Source organism: Phyllostomus discolor, chromosome 8, assembly GCF_004126475.2.
Source record: "Phyllostomus discolor isolate MPI-MPIP mPhyDis1 chromosome 8, mPhyDis1.pri.v3, whole genome shotgun sequence".
Taxonomy (NCBI): domain Eukaryota; kingdom Metazoa; phylum Chordata; class Mammalia; order Chiroptera; family Phyllostomidae; genus Phyllostomus; species Phyllostomus discolor.
Genome location: NC_040910.2, coordinates 107,269,385 through 107,291,497, shown reverse-complemented (window position 1 = coordinate 107,291,497; position 22,113 = coordinate 107,269,385). Strand labels below are relative to the sequence as shown.

Below are 22,113 nucleotides of genomic sequence, written 5' to 3'. Positions count from 1 at the left end.
GGGGGTGGACTGTCATCCCGGCCGAGGAAACAGAAGCTCAGAGAGGCAAAGCGCCTCGTCCCAGGGCACACAGCAAGCAAGTGGCAGACCCAGCATTTGAACCCACACCTGTGTAAGCCCAAAGTCCAGGCACCAAGCTGCTCCACACACCTGGGGGCAGCTCCCGGCTCTGCCAGTTCCCAGCTGTGTGATGTGCAGCATCTCACGCTACCTGCCTGAGCCTTGCTTTCCTCGTTTGTAAAATGTGACCATAATTCTCCCTTTACCCATAATAGGAGGGTGGAGAGGTTCAGAGGAGAAATGTGCATGCAACAGCTACGTCCTGGATGAAGTGGAGAAATGAGCCTGCTTTAAGGCTGTGGTCCCATCTCCTCCTGTGGCTGACAAGGTGCCGGCTGCCCGTTGCCAAAGACGAAACGCCTGTTTCATGAGAACCCTGTGTAGCCCCAGGCTACAGAGCTAAGACCCCCCCGCCCCCACTCCTTTGGAACCAGCCACCAGAGACACCACTATTATAGTCCACACCCACTTCAGCCCCGACCCTGCTGCTCTGGGCCGTGGAAATATTCCATGGGAGAGGAGCTCTGGTCCGTGGTCTTGGAATGCCACCCTTTGAGAAATTGCATTAACCCTCCGCAGAGACCAGCAGGCCAAGGGGTGGGGGTGACCGACCCGGTGAAATGGCAATTGGCCCTCCTGCGACGGGCACCGGCCATGACGCCCACGTGACCATTTGCCAAGGAGAACCCGTTCGGGAATGAAACTACCCCTGATTCCTATTCCCGTGCCCCAGGCCTCATGGGAAGCTTGGCATCTGGGGAGGCAGAGGGGGGAGGGGGAAGCAGGTGGGTGAAGGTTAGGGGGCCAGGGAGCAGGTGGGGGAGGCCTGGAGACACTTCAAGGACCTTCTCTAAGTAAGAGCCTCTCCTTTGTCACTGAGAAAAATGCCTTGAAGCCCCTCTGGAGAAGAGTGCACCTAATGGGCATGAAGTTGGGGGTTAAGGGACGGAAGGAAGCATCTGATTTTTTTTTTAAGTTACTGAGAAAGTAAGAGCGTCACTTTGGGCAGAGAGAAATCTTTTTTTTTCTGGAGGATATCTTTCTGTACACCTGTGTACACCACAGACCCCTGTGGGCCGCTGAGACTTGCAAAAAAAAAAAAAAGATTTCTTTTAATCCACCTCCCTTTTCGCAAGCAGCAGCAGAAGGACCTTTAAATCAAACGCAATCAGCACCCTTGTCTCTTGCACTTATCCCCTGCTCCGCTCGCTCCCTGGAATCTGGCCCTTGACAGATTCTGGATCTGACTTAAGGCTTTTTCCAAATCCAAGACTTGGGGAATTTCGTTAACAGTGCAATAAAAGTAACTTCACAGTGTTACAGAAGGCACATTAAAGAAGTTGTATGGGTGAGCTGCTCTCTCTCCTTAAAAAAAAAAATACAGACAATGTTTCTTTAAAAGTCTCCATCTGCAAATCCCATTAGATGTGCATATAAGGTTTCTGATGATTAATCGTGGCCTGCTCGGGTTTTGGTTGGAGGGGACGGTGTGGGTGCGGGTTAACCCCTCCCTCTCCTCTCTCACATTTCACTTCAGAAATGTGTCACTCTCTCCCCACCGCAGCATTTAAAAGTGTGTCTCCACAGCAGCCCCGGTCCAGCCCTTGGCCGGCGTTCGCTGCGGGCTGCAGGACGGGCACTGCACCAGCCGGTGCGTCGGGGCTGGGACAGGGACAATGTTCAGTGCCATCGGCGACATGCACACACACAGGGGACCCCGGTAGGCAGGCCGATGTGCCGGGGAGCAGGACGCCAGGAGTGAAGCCGGACATAAGTGTGCGCGCACACAGGCGTGTAGCCGGCCACACGTGCGTGGACTTGGAAAAGAGGCTGTAGTTTTGGTTTTTGTTTTGGTTCCTGGGGTGAACTTTCTGTTGAACATTTTGCCCTCTTCTTTAATTTCTTTTTTTTTTTTTTTGCATTTTGAACAATTTGAATATAAGCAGTGGGCGAATCAGACCTGTGAAAGACTGAGGTGCGCGTGTGCGGCGGACGGCAGATGGATCCCCTGGCCAGCAGCTGCATGAGGAGCCCCCACCCGCCAGCCCCGGTGTGGGGCTGCCTTCGGAATCCCCACCCGGAAGGCAGCGGGGCCTCGGGGCTACCCCACTACCCGCCCACCCCGTTCTCCTTCCACCAGAAACCAGACTTCCCGGCGGCGGCGGCGTACCCCGACTTCTCGGCCTCCTGCCTGGCGGCCACCCCCCACAGCCTGCCCCAGGAGGAGCGGGTCTTCACTGAGCAGCACCCCGCCTTCCCACAGCCCCCCGACTGGCACTTCCCTGTCTCGGAGGCCCGGCGCAGGCTCGACCCAGGCCCACCCGGGGGCTCCAGGGAGTTGGGGGCCAGCAGCCCAGGCCTGGTGGACACCACGGGAGGCCCAGGAGAGGACTACGAGGTCTCTGGGAGCACTGCCAACGACACGGAGAAGAAGTCCACCAGACGGAAAAAGGAGAGTTCAGGTAGGGGGCTGAAGAGCAGCTGACCCTTCTTTTACTGTGTGGCCTTAGGGAGGTTTCTTGCCTTCTCTGAGCCTAACTGCCCTGCACTGCAAACAAAATACTATCTAACCTATTCAAATGCAGGAGTTACCTTTGGGGTTTCTTTTACTCGGAGTTCTAGGGTTCCCGGGTGATGGGTCTATGGGTCCCCAGCCCTCCTGGGGCCCAGGAAGGATGTGCCAGCGAGAGAATGAAACAGGACCCACACAGATTTGGAGGACGTGTGGGAAGGAGCCCAGCGTGGGCCGGCAAGGGCTGGAGAGGTGTTTCCCTGAACCCAGGCTGCCTCTGGGCCGTGCATCTCCCCGCCATATCCTGGCCGGCTCCGAATGGTCCCAGAGCCACGGGGTTTGCTCACCCCCATGGGCATCGGCTGGGAAAGAAGGTCAGAGGGCTGAAGCCAAGGCCAGAAGCCTGGGTGGTCAAGTAGGGTCAGGAGCCTAGAGGCAGAGGAGCAGGACGAGGGCTGGGATGGGGGAGGCAAGGAATGAGGGGGGAGTGCTGACATGTGGAGCAGACAGCCCCCCAGGTATCGCCCTGCCTGGCTGGGCTGTGCCTAGGCCAGAGAGGGCAGCTCACTCAGCATGCTGAGGTCTGGGTGACCCCCAGACAAGGCTCTGCAGAGGGATCACCAGACTTTGGGGAGAATCAGGGAGGCAGGCAGCCAGCCAAGGGCAAGCACTGGAGCTCAGACTGCAGGTACAGCTCAGCTCACTGCCGGAGTCCCAGAGGCGAGAGGATGAGGCTGCCCCTCTTGTTAAGACCCCAGCCAAATCCCATCTCCCCGCTGTGGTGGGGACCTGTTGTGTCCTCATCGCCCACGCGGCCCTCCCCAGTTTCTCCCGCTGCCTGTTCCCCTATTGTCTGCTCCCCTGGCCCCACCTCGGCCATGCCCCCTGCCCTCACTACTCAGGAGGCAACGTCTGTCTGTCTGTCTGACCTCCAGAGGGCCTGCTCACGGGGCTAAGCAGGGGCAGGCAGAAAATGAGAGTGCCCGCCAGCCAGGGACTGCATGCATTCTGTGCTTTGCTTCTCAAAGCGCTTTCAGTGTGGTGCAGATTTCCCCAGCACCTTCTTCTTGCCAGGCCCTAGCCCAGGCCCCGGGGTGCGGAGGTGAGTGAGGTGGCCTCAGCCCATCCCCGCTCCAGCCCCTGCAAACAGCGCGCCAACCGAGGGGGAGGAGAGGCTGCAGATGCCCACCTGACAGCGGACTTGCTGTTGGGGACCTTCGAGGGGCGGCAGGCAACCTGCATGAGCTCCTCTGGGTCTCGCCAGTTTGCGCTGTGAGCCCAGCAGGTCTTATCAGCAGGTTCTGCACGTGTGGACAAGCAGGGGCGCAGTTTGACAGGGTCGCTGCTAGAAAGGGGTCTGGACAGAGGGGTCCCCTCATCTCAACTCCCCCAGGACTTTCCTGATTTTAGCATGGAAAGTCCAGCATCTCTGGAACCCCCCCGAGCCCTGGGCAAACCGGGACAGTTGGTCACCCTAGAAATAAGCTCAAACCCCCAAATGTCACACCCCAAACCCTACCTACACCCTTCAGTCGCTTTCAAGCACGATCCTCCTTTTGAAACGGAGATTCGGAAACATGCTTGAAGAAGTCCCTCCGTGGGCTCACCATGGATAATAGTGACCACAGCCCCCCTCCTGGCTGCTCAGCAGAAGGGCCCTGGAAGTTTCCAGCCGCTTAAACCCTGAACTATTCCTAGCCCGGGCTGGAGGTCTGCCGAGAACGGGGCACTCCGCGCTCCTCCTCTCCGAGGAGCTCTCGGTGACTTGGCCCCCAGCCTGGTCGGAGAGCTCTCCCCTCCGTGGCGCCGGCTGGCCACCCTCTCTGCCCACACCTTCCTTGGCTGTGTGCAGCCACTTTTCTGGGAACTGGGAGCCAAGGCACTGGGAAGGCACGGGCTTAGGAAAACTCATTCCGTGCTCCAGCAAGGCTCATTTGTACGTCTTTCCTTTTGGCCCGGGGCCCATGACATGCAGTAGGAAGTAACCTTGTGTGCCAAGACGCTGGCCACCCCGAGGGGACACGGACACTCTCAGCTGAATTTCCTGCAGTTTCCCGAGGGTCAGCCTCGGGTCAGGGGAGCTTCCCATCCCCGAGGGGCTCTGGGCTCTCCCTCAAGGTCCCCCCCCACTCAGGAGCAGCGGCAGTGGCAGAAGTCACATGAGGCACAGTGGAGCAAGCTGACTTTCATTCATTCTCTGGGCTTCCAGACCCGCTCCCCGTTCAGCATGGACATTCTTATTACCCAGCTGGTTGCTCTGAGTCCCCCTTTGTGATCTAACTGGAGGGGCAAGGGGCGGGCTGGGCTCACCACCCACTCCACGAATCTGCTCCCGAGAGACCAACCCACAAAGGACCCCCACCCCCACCCCACCAACCCTCAGTCACTGGTTAGATTCTTTCTTATTTAAAATCTTGATTATTTTATTCACCATGGAGTTTTTGTATTAATGTTTATCTTGTAAACATTGTGTTAAAATATTATCTCTCTTGAGTCACTGAGGTTTGAGGTGCCTCTTGCACTTTGCTCTCAATGTGAGCCCCTGACCCACCTGCCCCGGCCCCCGGCTCAGCCAGCCCCAGGTGAACCTGCAGGGACCAGACATGGGTTTTCCGTAGCTTCCCAGTCCAGCAGACAGGTTGCAGCATGCGCACTGCAACTTTGGCGGGCCTGACTTTGGGAAGCTTCTTAACTTCTGGGAGCCTCAGTTTCCCCAGCTATACAATGAAACTGTAACAATAGCACCTTCCACATGGAGTGGCCACGAAGGTTAAACACAATGATCCACGTGACGAACGTTGTGCCCGGTCCGTGAAGTCCAGAAAAAGCCTCTGTGAGTGACACGAGGCCCGTATTTCCAGACCCAGCCTCTGTCGGATCTCCCCATTTATTGTTTATGGGGTCCACAGAACGGAATCCTCCAAACACACTCTCTCAGAAATTCCTGAGTCTGGGGTACCAGCAGTGGGAACCTCTGACAGTCATTGTTGACCCTAGAATGCAACTGTCGTCAGTGAGGGGCTCAGAGATCTGCTGGGGAGGATGGGGGGCCTGGCGGTGGGGCGGGGGGTGAGGGCGCATTGTGAGCTGCCCCCCGGGAATGCATGCCGTGCTGGCTGATACCTCAAGTAACAGAAGGTCCCTGAAGGTCTGTTTCAAGAGGAATATTCCCTGCTCTCCCCTTTCCCTCTTTTGCCATCCCCAACTGCTTCCACTGGAAGTGGGGCTCCTTTGCTCAAGTAAATGGTCGGGAAAGTGGGGGGCCCTGGCCCCCCACCCTGAGACCTTCCTTCTGCTGGTTCACCAGCACAAAACCGATCTGGGAGGCCGGTGTGATGTTATCTCACCCCAGGGTGTTAAAGACCCCTGCCGGCAGGGACAGCTGCGAGGCCACTGCTGGTTGCCCCCAATCTGTCATTGCTACCGTGCTTGTCTGTAATTTATGGGGATGAGGGATTTCTCGGTGATTTTCTGACGGGGTTCAAGGGAAGGTCGCGCGTGATCAGGTGAATCTGATCGCCCACCGGGGAGAGCCCCCAGTGCTTGGGCTCCGCATCGCCAGCTGGGCTCCCACGGACTGCCTTGGCCGGCCTACACCAGACGGGCTTTGTCCCCTCCCCCCTCAGCGCCAACACGCGTGCCGCCCAGGCTCGGCCCTCCGTGTTTCTCCCCCGCCAGCCCTGATCTCCGCCTTCCTCCGCCCGACCAGGTGGACGCTCATTTCGCCGGAGGTTAAAACCCTCCACAAACTGGCCCCTTTTCCCACCTGTTCCCCTTCTCCAGCCACCGCCTCACCTCCACCTCGCCACCCCCCACCCCCCGCCCCGCACCCGTGTGCTTGCCGCGAAAACACACTCTGCCTTTTCTCCAACCCCGCCCCTCCCGCCCCCTCCCAATTTGCGGACCGCCTTTCCCTCCCCCCACTCTTTGGCCGATCACCATCCTACTTATTTCAGCATCCAGCTTGAAAACCAACCCCCTTCCAGGATTCTGTCTTTTTTTTTTCATTGATGACGCCACTTGTATACAGCATCATTTCAGTGAAAGCTATGGCGAAGAAGTTTCAAACCGTGGAATCCAATAGAACCTGTGCTGATTTTTCAGAAAACGGTTTAGGACCACACAGGCGCTCTCCTGAGATTCTGATCATGGGACAGCTTGTATTGGAAGTCTCCTTTTTCTTTTTATCGTGGTGAAAAACACATCACGTAAAATCGGCCATCGCAAACGTTTTTAAGGGCGTGGTACAGCAGTGCCAACTCCACACGCCTTGCTGTGGAAGCACTCTCCAGAACTTTCTCCTCTTGTGAAACGGAAACTCTACCCACGGAACGACCCCCTCCTTGCCCCTTGCCCCAGGCCTGGCAACCAGCATTCTCCTCTCTGTGTCTAAGTGTTTGACTACGTTGGATACCTCCTGTAAGTGTATCCAATGCAGCATATGTCTTTTTTTGTGGCTGGTTTATTTCACTTAGCCTAATGTCCTTGGGGTGCCTTTCTGTTGTAGCATCATAACAGAATTTCCTTCCTTTTTAAGGCAGAATAATATTTCATTGTGTGTATGTGGTGCATTTCCTTTATCCGTCTCTTCCTCTGCTGGTGGAAGGGCACTTGAGTCCCCTCTGGGCTATTATGAATAGTTCTGCAATAAGCATGGTGTGCAAGTGTGTCTTCAAGACCCTACTTTTGAATTTTCTTGGCTATTTACCCAGAAGTGGGATTGCTGGATCATGTGATTCTATTTTTAATTTTTTGCTAAATCCCCATACCCTTTTCCACAGCCACTGTGCCACGTGGCAATTCTACCGACAGTACTCAAGAATTCCCATTTCTCCACATCCTCACCAATGCTTGTTACTTTCCTGGTTGGCGGGGTTGGCTGGTGTCTGTTGGTGGCTCTCCTAATGGGTGTGAGGGGGTCCCTTAGTGTGGTTTTGATTTGCATTTCCCTGATGATTGGTGACGCTGATGATGTTTTCTGACATGTTTTTAGTTGGATTGTTTGACTTTTGTTGTTGACTTGTAGGAGTTCTTTATATATCCTAGATAGTAACCCTTTATCAGATAGGTGGGTTGCAAATACCTTCTCCCATTCTGCAGGTTGCCTTTTCATTCTATTGGTCGTTCCCTTTGCTGCACAGAAGTTTCTAAGTTTGACATGGTCCCATTGGTCTATCTTTGGTTTTGTTGCCTATGTTTTCGGTGTCATATCCCAGGAACTATTGCCAAACCCAGTGTCATGAGGCTTTCCTCCCATGTTTTCTCCTAGGAGTTTTATAGTTTTAGGTCTATGTGTAGGTCTTTAATCCATTTTGAGTTAATTTTTGAATACAGTGGAAGGTAAGGGTCTAACTTCATTCCATTGCCTGTGGATATCCACTTTTCCCAACACCATTTGTTGCAGACTGCCCTTTCCCCATCATGGATCCTTGCCACCTCTGCTGAAGAGCATTTGACCACATATGAGAGGGTTTGCTTCTGGGCATCTATTCTGTTTCATTGGTCTGTGTCTGTCTTTATTCCAGTACCGTATTGTTTTGATGACTGTAGCTCTGCAGTATGTTTTTAAATTGGGAATTATGAGGCCTCCATCTCACTTTCTCACATTTGTTTTGTCTATTCAAGGTCCTTTGAGATTCCATATGAATTTTAGGATGATTTTTTTCCATTTTTGCAAAAAGAAATAACAGGATTTTTGATAGGAGTTGCATTGAATCCATACATCATTTTGGGTTGTAGGGCCCTTTTAACAATACTAAGTCTTCCAATCTATAAGCATAGGATATCTTTCCATTCATTTGTCTTCTTTAATTTCTTTCAGCAATGATTTCCTGTTTTAAGTGTACAAGTCTTTTGCCTCCTTGGTTAAGTTTATTCCTCAGTATTTTATTCTATCTGACGCTATTGTAAACATAAATTATTTTCTTAATTTTCTTTTCAGATTGTTAATTGCTACTGTATATAAATGCAACTGATTTTTGTGTGTGTTGATTTTGTATCCTGCAACTTTGCTGAATTGGTTTATCAGTTCTAAGAGGCTTTTTGTGGAATCTGTAAGGTTTTCCACATACAAGATTATGCCATCTGTAAACAGAGATTATTGTACTTCTTTTTATTTATTTTTCTTGCCTCATTGCTCTGGCTAGTACCCCTCATATTATGCTGAATGGATGTGGTGACATGGGGCATCCTTGTCTTGTTCCTGGTCTTAGAGAAAAAAGCTTCCAGTTTTTCATCATTGAGTATGATGTCAGCTATAGGATTTTCATATAAGGCCTTTATTATGTTGAGATAATTTCCTTCTATTTCTAGTTTGTTGAGTGTCCAAGAATGCTTTCCTGACCTCCCTCCCCACATACACCGAGCAAGCCTTGTTTATGCCTCCATCTTAGCATCAAACCACAGTTGGCCTTGTACCCAGAGTTACAGATGCACATGGCTGACCTTCTCCCTAAAACTGAAGTGTCTGCAGGGTCAGAATGATCTCTGGTTCACCTGTGCGGTCTCCCTGGCATCTACGGAGACATGTGCACACAGGGAGAGCTCCATTCCACGTCTGGTCAATAGTCTCTATTGCAGCCTAGCATGCATTCATTCATTTTTTAAAATATTTTATTTATTATTTTTAGAAAGGGAAGGGAAGAGAGAAGCTAGAGAGAGAGAGAAACATCAATGTGCGGTTGCTGGGAGCCATGGCCTGCAACCCAGGCATGTGCCCTGACTGGGAATCGAACCTCTGATGCTTTGGTTCGCAGCCCGCCCTCAATCCACTGAGCTACGCCAGCCAGGGCGCGTTCATTCATTTTCTTACTTCTCTCTGAACTTGGCTCCGCCGCCCGGCACGAGGGTTTCTACCATGTGTGATATGCTTCTGTAAAATGCATCAGAACTTTTACAGTCTCGCTCACGAAAAAGTGTGCAGAGGGCCAGACTTCCGTCGTAAAACCAGCCCAGGGTCAGGGCAAGGGCTGGGGTCAGAAAGACACATAAACAGCCACATGCAGGCTGAGCTGGCTCTGCAGGAATCCCCCAGGGGATACTGGGGTCCCGAGGACCAGGGCCACCGTGGGAAACAAATGGAGCTGCTGTGGCTGTGCAATACAGGGGACCCACCATGGCAGAGCAATTAGGGGGGCTGCCACAGCTGGGCAGGGAGGGCCCAGAGGTCACATGGACGTGAGGCTGTGTCCTCCAGGCTATAGGAAATGGAAACTTTTTCTAACTACAGAGAGGTCCCCTAGGGGAGGGCATCAGCCTTGCCACGCACCCTCGTGGCTTTGCTCCCTCTCCCCAGTGGCCAGCGCTGGCTGTGGGGAGTTGGGGGGTGTCTTAGTCTGCTCAGGCTGTCACAACAAAACACCATAGACAGGGTGGCTGAAATGACAGGCAGACATGTTCTCACAGTGCTGGAGGCCAGAAGGGAAAGATCAAGATGTCGGCAGGTTGGATTTCTCCGGAGGCTTCTCGCCTTGGCTCGCAAACGGCCATCTTCCTGCCATGTTCTCATGCAAGGTCTTTTCCTCTGTGCATGGACACCCCCGGTGCCTTCCTATACAGATGCCAACGAGACTGGACTAGGGCTCACTCTAATTCACTTACTTCTCTAAAGGCTCGCTCTCCAAATACAGGCACATTCTGAGGGAAAGAAGGGACACAATCAGCCCATAAACAGGGTGTATAGGGACAAGGACAGGGTTCTCAGCAGTGGCACAAATGTTCCCGTTAAAACCCCTTCGGTGAGAGCAGTGCCTTAAGGTGGGCACGACCTCAGATCTTCTCCAGCTCCGGGTCCCATTGCCACTAGAGCTTCTCCGCTCAGGTGGGGCGGATCCCCACATCCTTACCTTACACCCAGAGAGAGAGATTTTAAAGGTACAGACAGTTTAGGAATGAGTCTTTAAAGAAGTGGACGCCCTGGCTTGTGTGGCTCAGTGAATTGAGTGCCGGACTGCAAACTAAAGGGTCACCAGTTCGATTCCCAGTCTAGGGCACATGCCTGGGTTGCAGGCCAGGTTCCCAGTAGTAGGCACACGAGATGCAACCACACATTGATGTTTCTCTCCCTCTCTTTCTCCCTCCCTTCTCCTCTCTCTAAAAATAAATAAATTGTAAAAATCTAAAAAAGAAAGAAGAGGCGGGCTGTTTGACAGACGAGGGAGGAGAGGAGGTGACGACAAAATAAACAGACTTCAGTGAGTGCCGCTGGGTCACCAGAGTGACGCTGAGTATGGCACTGGGTGACCTCACGACCTCCCTCAGCCCCTGGCTGGGCCGCAGCACTGACAGGGCAGTCTCTGTTCAAGCCCTGGACCCACAACGTCCTGGCTGTATGGACTCGGGCAAGTCCTGACCCTCAATGCGTCCCTGTCTCCTCCTCCGAGGATGACGGCGCCTCACAGGGCTGCCATGGGACCAGATCAGATAACAGATCGTGAAGACCCCAGCCAGCACTTTGTAACCCCTTGACCTATGTTCCCCAAAGCTACGAAGGAGCACCCTTCTCTCGTCAAGGGCTCCCCTCCTCCTGGCTGCCTCCCAGGTTGTCCATGTTCAAAACCCCAACGCAGCCGTGGCAGCCTGCCCCCAGCCAGGCCCACCTGCCCCTGTCAGCTCCCTGCTCCAGGGGCTCAGCAGTGCTGGACAGCGTGCTGTTTCGGGGGTGCACGGCGGCTGCAGCCCTCTCACCCCAGCTGCAACCCTGGAACCCCCAGTGGGGGAGAAGCCCTGGGCTCCGGTGTGGCCAGCTCGGGAGGGGACCGGAACTCCCCCTTCCTGCTGGGAGCCCCCTGACTGCTGGCTGGAGCTCCTGCTTCTCCTCCTGTGACAGACCCAAAGCAGGGCCCCAGGCCTTGGCCACGGTCTGAACTCAGACGCAGCAGCACAGACCCTGGGCCCGGGCCTGCGCAGGCCCCTCCCAGACACGTTCTGGAAGTTCTGGAGAAAGTCAGTTTCCACCAAGGCAGCAGGACTTGGACCAGTTTCTAAGGTGTAAGGTCCGAAGAGCCTGTGGGCCGCGAGAAGCTCATGCAAGGGGCCGCCTCAGTCCTGCCCACCGCCCTGCCAGGCTGGGAGCTCAGGGGTCCCACCCCCCTCACCTATTTCTGTGGCTGGGATAAATCAGGGCACCTGGACCCAGGGAGGTGGGACGCTCCCAGAGGCAGAGCAGCCCTTCTTTCTGGGAGGCAGACCCCGCAGACCCCCAGAGCTAGCCCTTTCCCCAGGGCCCTGTCTGCTCACCGAAGCAGGCCTCCCTGGCCTCTGGCCAGCACGCCGCCCCCACCCCCACCCTAGCCTTTTCTGTTTCATGTGTTTCCCTGTTCTCCTTAAACACCGTGGTGGGGGAGCAGTGTGAGCGGTGGGGCCTGGGGCCTGGAGCCCACGCTTCCTTTGGTGACAGCTAAGGACGACATCTGGAACTTATAAACACCCACAGAGCCCGGGGCTGCCCCCTGCCTCCCTCCAGCTCGTCTGGGCGGCTTGCTGCTGCCCCCCGACTCTTATTTTCGCTGCCTCCCTTCCCTCCCCCTTCTCTGCCCCCTCTTCCGGGTCCCCACACCCCAGCTCATCACCCCACCCACTTCACTCCCCCTCACCACCGTCCACCCTCACGCCCACCCCACCCGGGACCCTCAGCACAGACGACCGTAGCACCGGGCACTTTCACTCCAGAAGAATCTGCTTCTCTCCCAGGAAACACGCCCTGCATTCCCCAGCCTCACTGCTGGGCTCCTCAGAGAGGCCAAGATCCCCACCATGTCTCTTCAGGCACCTATGGGAGAGGGAAGCAGCCCCAACGCTGCATTCAGTGGGGCCCAGTTGAAAAGGCAGGCCGTCCCAGGAAGCCAGGGACGTGCTAGCAGCCACACTCCGCCGGGCTTGGGCTGGCTCCATTCCGGTCTTGTCTAACTTGATGGGCTTTGACTCCTCCCTCTGAAGTGGAAAGCATCAAACTAACGAGGACGTCAAAGGTGTGCTCCGGGAAGAAAGCCAGACACCGCTTCCAGGGGGTTTGTCCCGGACTCACCTGCTGACATCACGCCCCCAGGGCCGCTCCCTGAGGAGCCCCAGGGAGACAGGCCTGGGTCCGGATGCAGGCACTAGTGGGCCCTGCAGTGCACATGGCCTCCCCAGGGCAGTGCGACGCAGTGGCCGCAGACCTGGACTGGTCCCAGGGCAAGGGGGGCGGGTGTGCGCAGTTGGCAAGCCCTTTAGTCTCTGGGTCTGCATTTCCTCATCTTTTCAATGGATACTGTGTATTCTGGGAGGTAGGATACCTTACCTCCCTCCCAGAATAGTCAAGAGGAAACAAAGGAAGCAACCTAGTGTGGGGAGACAGCTTCCCACCAAGGAAATGCGAGTTCCCGGGCCAGCTCTGCCACTCACTTGCTGTGGTCTCTGAGCAAGCCTCTTACCTACTCTCGGCTCCCCTGCAAAATAAAAAAGCAACCTCAGGTTCCCGCGGAGTCCCCTCCCAGCCCTACTATTCTGTGATTCCGTAGACTGTGGAAACCCAGACGAAGTTTATCTCTGGGGGACAGAAACACATTGTCAACTGCAGAGCGTCCTTTGAGTGCATGGCATCTGGCTTCCTATCTCCTGGAGAGAAATGCGTGTAAAGCGGCTGTGAGGGCTGGGGGGAGAGAGACAGGGCTGCAAAAAGGCACAGTCCCCGGAGTCTGTCTGAACTTCCTCGTGGCTCCCATAGGGCTGTCTGTTAACTTCGGGAAAGCCTGCCAGAAGTGACAGCTATTTATGAAATAATTTCGCTTGGGTGGTGTGGAGACCGCAATCACGCACACATCCTGTTTGCATTTCTCTGGGCACTGCTGCCGCCTGCTCCGTCGTGGCCCTGCTCGCGCAGGGGGCTGGGCAGGGGCTGTGGCGGCCAGCTGGGTGCCAGCCTCCTCCCTCTGCGGTCCTGGAAGAGGCACCCATGGCGCCTGAGGGAGAAGCAGAACCAAGAGGACTGATGTGTGGGTCTGATCAATGCTTAGTTGCTGTGCCTGGAGTCACGGACTCCTGGAAGGCAGACACGATTGTGGCCAATGGTGGCCAGAGACACAGATCTAAGCAGAGACACAGAGGAGTAGTAGAGAAGGGAAAATGTTTAAAAGGCCTTCCACGTGGCTCCGGAGGTGTGGTGCCTGGGGGGGCATCGCCTCTGACCCCCGCCATGAATCGTCTTTCCAACATCATCTCCAGCAGAACCTCTTCCAGTGCCACTGGGAGGCCCAGCACTGAGCCAGGAGTTGCGCCAGGTGTTAGACACACCTTGGCTGCCTCATTCCACCTTCTCACTCAGCAGCCGTCTGATCTCAGTGGATGCAGCTGCTCTCGCTCTGCAAGTGAGGAAACGGACGCTTGGAGAACTTACAAGACTCGCCCAAGGTCAGAGAGCTCTTTCTTCAAGCCAGAAAGGCCCAGTCTTGTCAAGGGGTCCACAGACCCCTCTGCAAACACAGCTCCCCTGCACTCAGCGTGGGGCCGTGAGCTCTGCGTGTCAGAGGGAGAAGCTCCCGGGGCTGAGGACCTTGGAAAGTCTTGGATTGGATCAGAGCACATGGCAAGACCACAGATCTGACTGAAGGGAAGAACCAGGGGCCAAGATAAGAATATTTGAAACTGTTAGGGGCCTCGGGTTCAAGGACAAGGGCTCTCAACCAAAGGGGAGAGGACGCCAGGGCTGCATTCTGGAAAAGGCTCCGATGCCAGCTCTCCAAGGGGAAGAAGACCCAGCCCAACGCCATGCTTCTCTCCATGGGGAAACTGAGGCTCAGAGAGGGAGGGAGGCTCCCCAGCAAAGGTGTGCTCAAGTTCAAGACGTCCCGGAGGAAGTGTGCGCGTGCGTGCACGGTGCCTGTGAACCGGCAGACTGAACGGCCAGAAACGGCATGAGAGTGCTCACAATTTGTCTTTGTTTTTTTCTAGCTTGATGAAAAAGTTGCAGAACAGAGAGAACAGTAACCTCCACTTCAGTCTTCATAGCTAGCTTCCCGTACTTCTGGCGTTTTGTCATTTCTATCAGTGAAGGAAGGTCTTCCCCCTCTGGGAAGCTGATGAGGGACAAGTGTCCTCCCCGTGTGTGCTGGCATCCCCCACCCTCCCCCACCCCCCGGGGATTGCCCCAGGTCCACACAGTGGCTCCGGCACTCAGTTCCCAGCTCACGACTCTTTGTCCTCTGTCATCTTCCTCCCCATCCTGAGGCCTTAGCACCTAGATCGGGGAGCTAGAGGCAGGAGAGGAGAGTGGACAGGGTGTGGCGTGACTTGGTTGACAGTGGTCAGCTGCCCACACATCCAGGTGAAAACCAACCAAAGGGGGTTCTCTTCCTACCTCCCGAGTCTCTCCCAGGAGGACTGCATGTAGGACTGTGTGGGTGGGACAGGGGGTTGCTTTCTGGGACCCCAGAGGGCGCCTATTAAACAAAAGCCCGCCTGGGAGAAGGGGTGAGTGGGTGTGGGCATCAGCCAGGATGAGCCCCCCACCCTGGGAGCCCTGGAGGTGGAGATAAGCCCAGCTGGCGTGGTACAGCTCCAGCCCCTGGCCAGCCCGGCGCAAAATGGAGAACCTGACCCTAGGATGGATGGATGGTCTCAGCTCTAGTCAGGCAGGCCTGGGTTCGAATCTCAGTTCCACCGCCTGAAAGTTGCCCAGCACACTGGGCAAGGCCCCGGGCCTCTGTGAGGCTGCTTCCTCCTCTGTAGAGGGAGAAGAATTTAGCAAATATTTAACAAGTACCCCCCATGTGCCAGGTGCGGTAGCAAGTGAGAAATAGCACTTACATCCTTGGGGAAAGAGAGAGAGAGAGCTGTTAGTCAAATTATCACAGATCCATGTGACAGTGCTGAGGGGTAGTAATAGCACCCACTTGTTGTGTGGGGAGGGTTAACGCAGCTCATCTAAGCACACGGAAACCTCTGGAACCGCCAGCTGTTACTAACCCAGCCCCTGCCGTGGCGTCTCATGCACTTGATAAAATGGAATTGTGCTGTATATTTTTCCAGCACTTTAAATTTTCAAAAGCATTTTCCGCACATGAGCTCGTCCAACCTTCCCAATAACCCTGGCTGGCAGGTAGCGCTTTATTTTCCCCAACTTCTCGATGAGGTGACTGCTGCCCAGGGACGTTCAGTGACTTCCTCAGAGGCTCCGGCAAGGAGATCCAGGGTTTGACGCCCCCTCAGCTGTTAAAGGGAGGGGCTGGACAGCACCGAGCCCTGGGATGGGAGGGGGAGGGAAATGAGTGGGTTTCCCGGCCTCCTGCCCGCCGGCCAGCGGACCGGGATGTGCTCCAGCGGCCGTTGCGCTGAGTGACCGCCGCCCTCCGGGGCCCACAGTGGCCAAGGCCAAGGACTCCTGGGGGGCCCGGCTGGGGCTGCGTGTCCTTCCCCTCCGGCCCACGCTCCCGCTTCCGGAGGGGTCTGGGCCGGCCCTCTCCAGCAGAGAGCCAGAGGCCGCCAGGCGGTCACCCAGGGCAAGAGATCGCTCCTTGTCCTGCTCCCCTGCGCACCCCGCAGAAGGCCCACCGTACGGGGCGCCACGACCCCAGCACTTGGGCATCGGAGCATCGGGGAGCCCCGGGGGCGGCCGCCCCCCTCCTTCCCGGTTCCCGGGACCCCGGTGGCACCCACTCATCTTCCCTTCTCCACTGGGCACCGGGGGTGTGCAGTGGGCAATCGCTTCAACCAGCACCATGCCACCCCGCACCGGGAGCCGCCAGGCCCACCCTTCTCTGGGGACTCCGGCCGAGGGGGGGGGGGGGCAGGGCCGGGGAGGACAGGATCAAGAACCTGACACGCAAGGGGCCTGAACACAAAGCAGGAAAAGGAAGGGCTGAGATGGGAACTGGCATGAGGGGTCTCTTGTCCCCACCCCAGCCAGTCTTGTGGCTGCTTGCCCAGGGGTGTGGGCCGCCTCCCTGCCGGACCCACCACCACCGGTGAGTGTAGACTCACCTCTGGAAACGGACCATCTCCCCCACTGCCCCCCAACCAGGCTGGGGGGTCGGTGGGGGTGGCTTTCAGTAAAGCCCCCGACTGTGGGCCCTGCCTCCAAGTCTGTAAAACCAGGACGAGGAAGTGAAAGACTCCCCTCACTTTGGCACCCACTCTCGGTCAACTGTGAAGAGGCGGGGGTCTCCCCCCTAGTCGTGAGGTAGATGACTTACAGTGCCTGTCATCCGTACACGGCTTTCAGTTTGTAAGCCCTTCCTCCATCTACTTCACTGGATCAGTGTGTGAGTCGGCTGCCTGGGTTCGAGTCCTGCCCCCACCATCCACTCACTGGCCGATCACACTTGCATGAACTTGGACCACTGGTTTCACTGCCCCGTGCTCAGCTTTCTGCTCTGTGAGACAGGGCTGACACTGGAAGCCACCCGGCTGGGCTGTCGCTGGGTAATCGGCAGGACGGAGGGACTGGCACATGCACTGTGCTTGCTCCCTGCTCCCTGGAAGCGGTTACAGCGGAGCCCCTGCTGTGGCCACCTGGGAGCCCCCTTCATAGATGGACTTTCCGCACTCCCCCTGGTGTCAGAGGGGGAGGGATCTTAAAGCAGCACTTCTTGACCCTGGCACACAGCCCCCCTAGAGATCTTGCTGAAATGCAGGCTCTGATGCGGTGGGCGGGGGGCCAGGGACAGTCTGAGACCCTGCAGGTCTCCCCAGCTCCCTGCTGATGCTGCCGCCAAAACACCCCTTCGGCAGGTCTTAGAGCAGTGGTGTGCAAACTTGACCATGAGTCCGAATCGCCTGGAGGGCTTGTTAGAACAGATCGCTGGGCCCGGCTCCCAGAGTCTCTCATGCAGCTGGTATGGGGTGAGCGAGCCCCAGGACTGGCACAGCCGACAGTTCTCAGGAACTGCCGACGTCCCGGAGAACAGAGAGCCTCTGTTTTAGAGCATCTTGCCCACTACTAACGTCAAGTTGGGGGGGGGGGGGGGGGCGATGCTGGTGGTGGCGAGCTGCATGGCAGAGGTCATTAAAGAGCCAAAGGCAGCTTCTTACACTTTGGGGATACAAAAAAGCAGCGAGGGTTGGGGAGGTTGGCACCTGAGTCTGGGAGCCGAGAACCCTCCCAGTTCTCAGGGGGGTAAGACACTGGGAGGAACGGTAAAGGGACGGCGTGGGTTCTTTCCCAGCAGCCTTTGAATATGAGAGAGACGGGGAAAGGCTGCCCACCCCCCCCCCCCCCCCCCCCGCGTGAGGACAGAATGAAGGGAACCGAGGCCCTTGAGACTCACGTCTTCCCATTGGGGCCCCTCTCCTCAGACAACCAGGAGAACCGGCGGAAACCGGAGGGAGCCAGCAAGGCCCGCAAGGAGCGGACGGCGTTCACCAAGGAGCAGCTGCGCGAGCTGGAGGCGGAGTTCGCGCACCACAACTACCTGACGCGGCTGCGGAGATACGAGATCGCCGTGAACCTGGACCTCTCCGAGAGGCAGGTAGGAGTCCCCGGGAGATCCTCCTCTTCTGGGCATCACTCCTTCCCTCGGCTCTCCCCCTCTCCCTTCCCTCCCTGAATCTTCTCCTTTTCCTTCTCTCGCTGCCCGGTGCAGTGGATCTCAACTGGGGCTGCATGTGAGAATCGCCTGGCAAGATGTTCCTGGCTGAGGAGGGTGGCTTGATGGGACAGGGGTGGGGTGCAGGCACGAGGGTTTTTAAAGGTCCCCCAGGTCGTTCTCACATGCAGCGAGCACTGGAGCTCCTGATCTGGTGATTCCCCCACTTGCGTGTGCCTGGGGACCCCCTAGGTGCTTGTTTCAAATGCAGATTTTGGAGCCCCAGAGAGCGACTTTGCAGTAATAAAGCATGTAGGCCTGGGATCTGCATTTCTAATCCGTCCTCCAGGTGATTCCGGTAGGCGGCGTTTCCTGGGCACGCGCTGCGGAAGAACTTCCTGGCCCTTTGTTTCGGGCTTTCCCGCAGAGCATCCCGCCCACGCCCAGGCTCTGACGCGGAGTGCGCACTGGAGCATGATGACAATAGCGTTAAAATGTGCTGGCAGCTCTCGGCTGCCAGCGCTCTGCCGGAGTGCTGGATTTAGAATCAGCAGACTTAGATTCAAATCCCGCTTCTTACCGCTTGCTAGCCCTGTGACCCTGGGGTCATGTCTCCCCGGCTCTATGGGTCTCCACCTGTAAAACAGGCCACAACCCCTGATTACCTTCAGGGAATGCTGCAGCTCAGGTGAGACGGTGTGCAGACCAGAGCGGTAGAAGCTGGGCAGTGCTTTGTCAATGTGCCTAAGGGTGAGGCCGGCCGGCCTTTGTTCTGGGCCTGTGGAAGGGGGCGGGGCCAGCGGAGACTGACTTGTAGAACCTGTTCTCATGTCTGTCTGGGGTTTTTTCTTTTTATCTGGAGACACAAGACGGACCTGGACCTCAGGGCAGATAGGTGTGTCCTCCCTTGGGTCTCAGTCCCTGGAGCCTTTGGAGGGGTGAGGAGGGGCAGGCAGTGGGGTCCCTGGGGCTGCACCCCGACTGGCTTGAGCGTCCGCTGGGGCGGTGGGTGCAGTGACCCCTCCCCTTTGTTTCCTTCTCCAGGTCAAAGTGTGGTTCCAGAACCGCAGGATGAAGTGGAAGCGCGTGAAGGGCGGTCAGCCCGTCTCCCCTCATGGGCAGGACCCCGAGGAGGGGGACTCTGCAGCCTCTCCAGGTTCGGAGTGAGATTTTCCCCGGAGAACAAAAGACTGAGGACTGGGCCCCCAGCCAGCTCCCCCGACCCCGGTCCCCTCACCCTCTCCCACCTACCCCAGGGCAGCCTCACCACATCGTGCAGTGACTTTTGGATATGAAGCTGACCGGCGTTCCTGGGAGCCTTGAAGTTTTCCAGAAAGTTCTGTCCAGCATTGCTCTGTCTTAGCAGCGCTTTCCCTAGGGCCTTTGCTTCTCACAGTTTTTGTGGAATCTTCCAGCAGCCAGACCGGACCTGAGTGAATCCTGGGGGACAACTCCAAGGACACTGCTCCTCAGGGTCTCTCGGCTGCTGCCCCCACCTCCTGCCACCTGCCAGGCCTCCTCCAGGTCTGGACACCACCTGGCCTGCAGGGAGAAGAGCCTTGGGACCAGCTGGTGACTCCTGAAAGCTAATGCTTCTGAAGAAAAGGGTGACTGAGACACACACACACACACACACACCCCAGACCACCTTTTCTTTCCGGCTGTATATCTGAGGGTTTGGGGGTCCTGAGTTGTCCCCCAAACACACCCCAAAACCCCAGGGGAAGTCAGTGTGAGGAGAGTCAAGGACTGAAATTCAGCTGCTGCAAATCAGAAACCATCCCTGTCTCCAAATTTGCTGGCGGTCAGGTGGGCAAGTGTATTAGCACTGGGAGAAGACCGTCAGGAAAACGGGCTGGCGCGAGTGTCTGCAGTCCTGTCGCCCCCGTCCCGTTCACACTGGCTTGGCTGGGGGCGTTGGAGGGGTGCGGGTGAGAACGGACTCGGGACACCACCTGCATCTTCAACACCAATTCAGGAATACAGCTGGGACGGCTGAGCAGTGCCCAGAGCCACGGAGCAGCTCTTCCTTTTAAAGCCACAGTTTCTGTGTTGAAAAAGCATGCAGAGGCTCACATCACTGAGCCGAGGGCTGGAAAGTGTCCGCTGTGTTCCTGGGCTGCTGGGTGAGGGCCTAGAAACGCTGAACCCTGGAGAGGAAGGTTCTCCAGCTGCAGCGTCCTGTGCTTTCAAAAGACTCTGGCTGCGAAAGGAGGCAGAAAACAAAACAAAACGAAACAAAACAGTCGCTCTTTCTCCGCGGGATGCATTTGAGCCCCTCCCATGGGTTCCACAGACGCTGTTATCGGGGGAGGCGCTGCTAAGTTTATGTGTGAGGACTGCCCACGTCCTCTGGGGTGACACTCCAGGAACGATGGCCAAACAGGCTGGGGCAACCGAAGCCTCGGAGAGACCCCCTGCCTGCCCAGTGCTCTGTCCCCCAACACCAGCTGCTGTCGCACAGGGAGGTCAGCAGGAGTTTGCATCTCTTGTATGTGTATTTAATCGCTCACTTGTAGAGAGAACCCCACCTCCCCATCCCCAAGGACGACTGTTGTGGGAAGTGATTGCCAAATGAGATGCCGGTTAGAGCATGCGTCATTTTTTCGAAGGCATACTTCATGTATTTTCTTAAGATTGCATCAAGTTAACTGTGCAAGGTCAAGTCACTTAGTAAGAAAACTCTTGGAGAAGTAAAATCAGTTACAAAGCAAAGTGCCCAAGCCTTCTTCCGTGCAGAGCTCAGGAGCTCAGCTCTGAGTGTAACCCTCCGATGTTCTCGTGGGGGTGGGCCAATGTCTAGAGCAACAAAAGAAGGGAAGAAGTCGTCTAGAACAAGGGAGCCCCCCTTAGGTCCTTTAAAATGTGGGGGTGTGAGTGTAACCATTGCAAAAACAAACAAACAACAACAACACTTTCTCCCATGTACAACTGCATTGTCTTTATCCCTCCTTGTAAAAGTTTAGCTTTCAGCTCCTCTACCCTATGGCTAATCAAACAGTCACACTTCTGTAAACAAAAGATGAACTCTTGTTAATAAAGGAATCTTGACCATAAACTAGCCAACCTAATTTTTTTTCCTCACCTGAGGACATATTTCCATTGACTTTAGAGGGGTGGGGGAGAAAGAGAAACATCAATGTGAGAGAGAAACGGTGATTGGTTGTCTGGCACCTCAACCAGGGATCGAACCCACAACCTGGGCATGTGCCCTGCTGGGAGTTGAACCAGCGACCCTTCGATGCATAGAACGACACTTCAGTCCACCGAGCCACATGGCCAGGGCGCCATCCCTAATTTTTAAAATACAAGTTTGGTGGTTTGTTTTTCAGGGTAAAGCAATATACCTCAATAGTAATAACAATGACACTAGAAAAAATATCCTTTATGTTATGACTTTTTAATCAAGAAAGATTTGTTTCACTGAGGCGTCAATAACCGACACAATAGGACTGGCTGAAGAGGGTAGGGAGGGAGGGGTCTCCCAGAGGAGACCTGGCCGGGATTTGAAGCCGTCAGGGCCAGCTGTAGGCAGAGACCAGGAATGACGTCATCGGGAGCTGGCAGATGAAAGCAGAGCCACCAAAATCGAGGTGCCAAAGGGGAGGTTCAGGTCCAAAGCCCAGCAAAACAGACCCTTCAGGTACTCTAACACTCCCTGCTAACTGGAGTCCAGTGGCCTCAGAGGACGTCGACCTCTCTTGGTCTTCCTGGGCTGTCCGGAATGTTCCTTCTCTGTCTCCCACGCAGAGCCCTTTCTCACCGCACCGCCGGCTCCCCAGGTCTCTTTCTGCCCACGGCCCTCCCCTCTGCAGGCTCTCCCCAGATGCTGCCGTCCACCGGCATCCCTTCCGTTGTGGTAAAACACGCACAGCATACAACTGGAACCATTGTACGTGGACAGTTCTAGGCCATTAAGTCCCTTCACATCGTGGTACAACCTTGGACACTGTCCTCTCCGGAACGTCTTCATCTTCCCAAACTGAAACTCCCTTCCCTCCTCCCTTCCAGCCACCCGCCATCATGCCGTGTGCACACTGT

General features: G+C 55.9%; 1 protein-coding gene across 1 annotated transcript; it reads left to right on the top strand.

Moving 5' to 3' along the window:
- The first annotated feature begins 1,613 nt into the window (after positions 1–1,613).
- Positions 1,614–21,130, top strand: MEOX1 (mesenchyme homeobox 1). The gene is made up of 3 exons (XM_028520948.2): positions 1,614–2,522; positions 17,843–18,015; positions 19,117–21,130. The coding sequence occupies exons 1-3, from the start codon at positions 2,060–2,062 to the stop codon at positions 19,237–19,239; spliced, it is 759 nt and encodes a 252-aa protein (XP_028376749.1). The 5' UTR covers positions 1,614–2,059; the 3' UTR covers positions 19,240–21,130.
- The last annotated feature ends 983 nt before the right edge of the window (positions 21,131–22,113 follow it).